Genomic DNA, 8094 nt, shown 5'->3' on the forward strand with positions numbered 1-8094 from the left:
ACCGATGAAAAGATATTGCCGCTCGACTGGTTCGGAGTGAGACCTCTGCTGTTAAACTGGAGCCGGTCATGAGCACACACACTGACACACACACGGGCACGCACACACACAGACACGCATGGACACATACATGCACGCACACGCACTGACACACACAAAGATCCAAAGACAAAGATCCCCCATATAGCCTTAACAGACTGTAGGGGCAAGTGCTGTTAGCGAGCACCTAATGACACACTCACACACTGACACACACACACACACACTGACACACACACGCATGGACACACACACGGGCACACATACACACACACACACACGAACTGACACCCACGGGCACACATTCACACACGCATTTACACACACGCACACACACTCGCACACAAAGACAAAGATCCCCCGTATAGCCTTAACAGACTGTAGGGGCAAGTGCTGTTAGCGAGCACCTATGAAGGCCGGAACGGTACACGAGGGGGTGGGTGGCCAGCACCACGCCCGACCGCCTTTGTCTCCCTAGCGGCAATGTTTTTATCCACCGCAACAGGTACTCATATTGAGGTTGAGTCGACCTAGTGGAGTCCCAGGACCGGTTCAGATAATCGTCACTGGTGTTGGCCGTGAGCGGGAATTGAACCCGGGTCGCCGGGTTCATAGCGCAGCGTAGCGCTAACCGCTACACTACCACTCACACACACACAGACACATACACACAGACATGCACAGACACACTCACACACACTCACTCTCACATACACACACACTCACACGTACACACAATGTCACACACACAATCACACTCTCACACACACGGGCACACACACACGGGCACACACTCACTCTCACATACACACTCACTCACACGTACACACAATGTCACACACACAATCACACTCTCACACACACGGGGACACACACACTCACACACACTCACACGTACACACACTCACTCTCACATACACACACACTCACACGTACACACAGTGTCACACACACAATCACACTCTCACACACACGGGCACACACACACTCACACACACTCTCACATACACACTCACACGTACACACAGTGTCACACACACAATCACACTCTCACACACACGGGCACACCCACACACACTCACTCTCACATACACACACACTCACACGTACACACAGTGTCACACACACAATCACACTCTCACACACACGAGCACACACACACTCACACACACTCACGTACACACACACACTCACACGTACACACAGTGTCACACACACAATCACACTCTCACACACACGGGCACACACACACTCACACTCACTCACTCTCACACACACTCACACGTACACACAATGTCACACACACACACAATCACACTCTCACACACAGGCACACACACACTCACACAAACTCACTCTCACATGCACACACACTCACACGTACACACAATGTCACACACACAATCACACTCTCACACACACGGGGACACACACTCACACACACTCTCACATACACACTCACACGTACACAGTGTCACACACACACTCACATCTCACACACACGGGCACACACACACTCACACACACTCACATACACACACACTCACACGTACACACAATGTCACACACAATCACACTCTCACACACACGGGCACACACACACTCACACACACTCTCACATACACACTCACACGTACACACAGTGTCACACACACAATCACACTCACACACACGGGCACACACACACTCACACAAACTCACTCTCACATACACACACACTCACACGTACACACAATGTCACACACACAATCACACTCTCACACACACGGGCACACACACACTCACACACACTCTCATATACACACTCACACGTACACACAGTCTCACACACAATCACACTCTCACACACACGGGCACACACACACTCACACACACTCTCACATACACACTCACACGTACACACAGTGTCACACACACAATCACACTCTCACACACACTCACTCTCACACACACTCACACACACTCTTGTGTACACACACACTCACACGTACACACAATGTCACACACACAATCACACTCACACACACACGGGCACACACACGTACATACACTCACTCTCACATACACGCACACTCACACGTACACACAATGTCACACACACAATCACACTCTCACACACACGGGGACACACACTCACACACACTCACGTGTACACACACACTCACACGTACACACAATGTCACACATACAATCACACTCACACACACGGGCACACACACTCACTCTCACACACACTCACTCTCACATACACGCACACTCACACGTACACACAATGTCACATATACAATCACACTCTCACACCCGGGCACACACACACTCACACACACTCACGTACACACACTCACACGTACACACAATGTCACACATACAATCACACTCTCACACACACGGGCACACACACACTCACACATACTCACTCTCACATACACACACACTCACACGTACACACAATGTCACACACAATCACACTCTCACACACACTCACTCTCACACACACTCACACGACACACAATGTCACACACACACTGACACTCTCACACACACGGGGACACACACACGTACACTCACACGTGTAGCCTGCCAAGGCTGTACGGGGGAGCTTTGTCTTTGTTTTGATTGGGTGAGTGTGTGGATGTGTCGGTAAGTGTGGGTGAGTGGGTGGGTGAGTGAATGTGAGCGTGTGTTTGGGGAGTCACTGACTCATCCACTCACCCACTCACCCACTCACTCACACACTCACCCACCCACCCTCTCACTCACTCACTCACCCACTCACTCACCCACTCACCCACCCACTCACTCACTCACTCACCCACTCACTTACTCACTCACCCACCCACTCACTCACTCACCCACTCACTCACTCAGCTAGTCACCCACTCACCCACCCACTCACCCACCCACTCAGCTAGTCACCCACTCACTCACCCACTCACTCAGCTAGTCACTCACTCACCCACTCAGCTAGTCACCCACTCACTCACCCACTCAGCTAGTCACCCACTCACTCACCCACTCAGCTAGTCACCCACCCACTCACTCACCCACCCACTCACCCACTCAGCTAGTCACTCACTCAGCAAACAACTCACCCACCCACTCAGTCACTCACCCACTCAGTCACGTAGTCACTCACTCACCCACTCAGTCACTCACCCACTCAGTCACGTAGTCACTCAATCACCCAACCACTCACTCACCCACCCACTCACCCACCGACTCACTCACCCACTCAGTCACGTAGTCACTCACTCACCCAACCACTCAGTCACTCACTCACCCACCCACCCACTCACCCACTCACTCACACACCCACTCACTCACTCACCCACTCACTCACCCACTCACTCACTCACCCACTCACTCACCCACTCAGTCACGTAGTCACTCACTCACCCATCCACTCACTCAGCTAGTCACCCACCCACTCAACCAACCCACTCAACCCACCCACCCACTCACCCACTCACTCACTCACCCACCCACTCACTCACTCACCCACTCACTCACTCACCCACTCACTCACTCACCCATCCACTCACTCAGCTAGTCACCCACCCACTCATCCCACCCACTCGCTGCTACTCCCATCACTTGTCCCTAGAGGCTACAACGGGGGGTTGGGGGTGGGGGGGGGGGTGTGGAGTTACCTCTGCCCCGTGACCTCTGCCCCGTGACCTCTGCCCCGTGACCTTTGCACGCGCGTGAGGGAGCAGGGCTGCCAGCGGATCGTGGAGGACTGGCAGAGGGTGTTGATGGTCCGCTCGCTGGTGCTGAGCATCAACCAGAACATGCGCACGCTCCTCAAGTATGCCAGCCTGTGTGGCAAGAGTCGCCGGCTGGTGAGTGGGTGGGTGGGTGGGTGGGCGAGTGGGTGGGTGGGTGAGTGGGTGGGTGGGTGAGTGGGTGGGTGGGTGGGTGGGTGGTTGGGTAGTTGGGTGGTTGGGTGGGTGGTTGGGTGGTTGGTTGGTTGGTTGGGTGGGTGGGTGGGTGGTTGATTGGGTGAGTGGGTGGGTGGGTGAGTGAGTGGGTGAGTGGGTGAGTGAGTGTGTGGGTGTGTGGGTGTGTGGGTGAGTGTGTGGGTGGGTGAGTGAGTGAGTGGGTGGGTGAGTGAGTGAGTGGGTGAGTGGGTGAGTGGGTGGGTGATTGGGTGGGTGATTGGTTGGGTAGTTGGGTGGTTGGTTGGGTGGGTGGTTGGTTGGGTGGGTGGTTGGTTGGGTGGGTGGTTGGTTGGGTGGGTGGTTGGTTGGGTGGGTGGGTGGTTGGTTGGGTGGGTGGGCGGGTGGGTGGGTGGGTGGGTGGTTGATTGGGTGGTTGGTTGGGTGGGTGGTTGGGTGGGTGGGTGGTTGGTTGGTTGGGTGGGTGGGTGATTGGGTAGTTGGGTGGTTGGGTGGGTGGTTGGTTGGGTGGGTGGGTGGTTGGGTGGGTGGGTGATTGAGTGGTTGGGTGGGTGGTTGGGTAGGTGGTTGGTTGGGTGGGTGGGTGGGTGAGTGGGTGGTTGGGTGATTGGGTGGGTGGTTGGGTGAGTGGGTGGGTGGGTGGGTGGTTGGTTGGTTGGTTGGGTGGGTGGGTGGGTGGTTGATTGGGTGGTTGGTTGGGTGGGTGGGTGATTGGTTGGGTGGGTGGTTGGGTGGTTGGTTGGTTGGGTGGGTGGGTGATTGAGTGGTTGGGTGGGTGGTTGGGTAGGTGGTTGGTTGGGTGGGTGGGTGGGTGAGTGGGTGGTTGGGTGATTGGGTGGGTGAGTGGGGGGTGGGTGGGTGGGTGGGTGGGCGGGTGGGTAGGTGGGTGGGTGGGTGGGTGAGTGGGTGGGTGAGTGAGTGGGTGGGTGAGTGGGTAGTGGGTGGGTGAGTGGGTAGTGGGTGGGTGAGTGGGTAGTGGGTGGGTGAGTGGGTAGTGGGTGGGTGAGTGAGTGAGTGGGTGAGTGAGTGGGTGAGTGGGTGAGTGGGTGAGTGAGTGTGTGGGTGGGTGGGTGAATGAGTGTGTGAGTGAGTGGGTGAGTGTGTGGTGAGTGGGTGGTGGGTGGGTGAGTGAGTGGGTGAGTGGGTGGGTGAGTGAGTGGGTGGGTGAGTGGGTGGGTGAGTGGGTGAGTGGGTGAGTGGGTGGGTGGGTGAGTGGGTGAGTGGGTGAGTGGGTGGGTGGGTGAGAGAGTGGGTGGGTGGGTAGGTGGGTGAGTGGGTGGGTGGGAGGGTGAGTGGGTGGGTGGGTGAGTGAGTGGGTGGGTGAGTGAGTGGGTGAGTGTGTGGGTGAGTGGGTGAGTGGGTGGGTGATTGGGTGGGTGAGTGAGTGGGTAGTTGGGTGGTTGGTTGGGGGGGTTGGTTGGGTGGGTGGGCGGGTGGGTGGGTGAGTCGGTAGTTGGGTGGTTGGGTGGGTGGTTGGGTGGTTGGTTGGTTGGTTGGGTGGGTGATTGGGTAGTTGGGTGGTTGGGTGGGTGGTTGGTTGGGTGGGTGGGTGGTTGGGTGGGTGGGTGATTGAGTGGTTGGGTGGGTGGTTGGGTAGGTGGTTGGTTGGGTGGGTGGGTGGTGAGTGGGTGGTTGGGTGATTGGGTGGGTGGTTGGGTGAGTGGGTGGGTGGGTGGTTGGGTGGGCGGGTGGGTAGGTGGGTGGGTGGGTGGGTGAGTGGGTGGGTGAGTGAGTGGGGGTGAGTGAGTGGGTGGGTGAGTGGGTGAGTGGGTAGTGGGTGGGTGAGTGAGTGAGTGAGTGGGTGAGGTGAGTGGGTGAGTGGGTGAGTGGTGGTGAGTGAGTGAGTGTGTGGGTGGGTGGGTGAGTGAGTGAGTGGGTGAGTGGGTGAGTGGGTGGGTGATTGGTTGGATAGTTGGGTGAGTAGTTGGTTGGGTGGGTGGTTGGGTGGGTGGTTGGGTGGGTGGGTGGGTGGTTGGTTGGGTGGGTGGTTGGTTGGGTGGGTGGTTGGGTGGGGGGTGGGTGGTTGGGTGGTTGGTTGGTTGGGTGGTTGGGTGGGTGGTTGGTTGGGTGGTTGGGTGGGTGGTTGGGTGGGTGGGTGGGTGGTTGGGTGGGTGGGTGATTGAGTGGTTGGGTGGGTGGTTGGGTGAGTGGGTGGGTGGGTGGTTGGGTGAGTGGGTAGGTGGTTGGGTGGGTGAGTGGGTGGGTGATTGGGTGGGTTATTGGGTGGTTGGGTGAGTGGTTGGTTGGGTAGTTGGGTGGTTGGTTGTGTGTGTGGTTGTGTGTGTGGTTGTGTGTGTGGTTGTGTGTGTGGTTGTGTGGTTGTGTAAGTGGGCGGGCCGTTGCCGCTTTGCCGCGCCCAACCTTTGAGCGGTCCACCGAAGGCTTCCCGGGGGATGTGTGTGTGTCTGTGTGTCTGTGTTTGTGTGTGTCTGTGTTTGTGTCTGTGTTTGTGTGTGTCTGTGTTTGTGTGTGTGTGTGTGTCTGTGTGTCTGTGTTTGTGTGTGTCTGTGTTTGTGTGTGTCTGTGTTTGTGTGTCTGTGTTTGTGTGTGTCTGTGTGTCTGTGTGTGTGTGTGTCTGTGTGTGTGTCTGTGTGTGTGTGTGTGTCTGTGTGTGTGTGTCTGTCTGTGTGTGTGTCTGTCTGTGTGTGTGTCTGTGTGTGTCTGTGTGTCTGTGTGTGTCTGTGTGTGTGTGTGTGTCTGTGTGTGTGTGGCCGCAGGCCCTGGCTCACAAGACGCTCGTCACCTTGCTGAACGTCGACCCATCGACTCACCTGGACCAGCCCCTGCCCACGTCTCACCCACGCGTCACCTACGCCTACATGAAGTACATGTGGAAGAGTAACCAGAAGGTGGGTGGGTGGGTGGGTAGGTGGGTGGGTGAGTGGGTGGGTGGGTGAGTGGGTGGGTGGGTGGGTAGGTGGGTTGGTGTGGTGGATGGGTAGGTGAGTGGGTGAGTAGGTGAGTGAGTAGGTGAGTGGGTGGGTAGGTGAGTGAGTCGGTGGGTAGGTGAGTGAGTGAGTAGGTGAGTGAGTGAGTGGGTAGATGAGTGAGTGGGTAGATGAGTGAGTGGTTAGATGAGTGAGTGGGCGGGTAGATGAGTGAGTGAGTGGGTAGATGTGTGAGTGGGTAGATGAGTGAGTGAGTGGGTAAGTGAGTAGGTGAGTGACTGAGTGAGTAGGTGAGTGACTGAGTGAGTAGGTGAGTGACTGAGTGAGTAGGTGAGTGACTGAGTGAGTGAGTGAGCAGGTGAGTGACTGAGTGAGTAGGGGAGTGACTGAGTGAGTAGGTGAGTGACTGAGTGAGTGAGTGAGCAGGTGAGTGACTGAGTGAGCAGGTGAGTAGGTGAGTGAGTAGGTGAGTGAGTGAGTAGGTGAGTGAGTGAGTGACTGAGTGAGTAGGTGAGTGAGTGAGTTGGTGAGTGACTGAGTGAGTAGGTGAGTGAGTGGGTGAGTGTATGAGCCCGCTGGCAGGCTAGGCAGGTGACCTGTGTCTCTGCGTCTCTTTACAGCTGGAGGCCTTCCAGCACATGCATGAGTGGGTAGATGAGTGAGTGGGTGGGTAGGTGAGTGAGTGGGTAGGTGAGTTGGTGGGTGGGTAGATGAGTGAGTGAGTGAGTGGGTGGGTAGGTGAGTGGGTGCGTAGGTGAGTGGGTGGGTAGGTGAGTGAGTGGGTGGGTACATGAGTGAGTGGGTAGATGAGTGAGTGGGTGGGTAAATGAGTGAGTGAGTGGGTGGGTGGGTAGATGAGTGAGTGAGTGGGTAGATGAGTGAGTGGGTGGGTAGATGAGTGAGTGGGTGGGTAGATGAGTGAGTGGGTAGATGAGTGAGTGGGTAAGTGAGTAGGTGAGTGACTGAGTGAGTAGGTGAGTGACTGAGTGAGCAGGTGAGTGACTGAGTGAGCAGGTGAGTGAGTGAGCAGGTGAGTGAGTGAGTGAGCAGGTGAGTGAGTGGGTGAGTGTATGAGCCCGCTGGCAGGCTAAGCAGGTGACCTGTGTCTCAATGTCTCTTTACAGCTGGAGGCCTTCCAGCACGTGCATGAGTGGGTAGATGAGTGAGTGGGTGGGTAGGTGAGTGAGTGAGTGGGTGGGTAGGTGAGTGAGTGGGTGGGTAGGTGAGTGAGTGAGTGGGTGGGTAGGTGAGTAGGTGAGTGACTGAGT

General features: G+C 56.3%; 1 protein-coding gene across 1 annotated transcript in view; it reads left to right on the forward strand.

Annotated features, from left to right (window-relative positions):
- LOC116937995 (serine/threonine-protein kinase mTOR) overlaps positions 1 to 8094 on the forward strand; it is a 221813-nt gene that overhangs the window by 133628 nt on the left and 80091 nt on the right. Inside the window, 2 exon segments of the mRNA XM_076058486.1 lie at positions 3756 to 3881; positions 6656 to 6787. Of these exon segments, the coding sequence (XP_075914601.1) occupies positions 3756 to 3881; positions 6656 to 6787 (258 nt within the window).

This window comes from Petromyzon marinus, assembly GCF_048934315.1.
Source record: "Petromyzon marinus isolate PM22_M1 ecotype Great Lakes invasive population chromosome 75 unlocalized genomic scaffold, UKy_Petmar_22M1.pri1.0 chr75_unloc.4, whole genome shotgun sequence".
Classification (NCBI taxonomy): domain Eukaryota; kingdom Metazoa; phylum Chordata; class Hyperoartia; order Petromyzontiformes; family Petromyzontidae; genus Petromyzon; species Petromyzon marinus.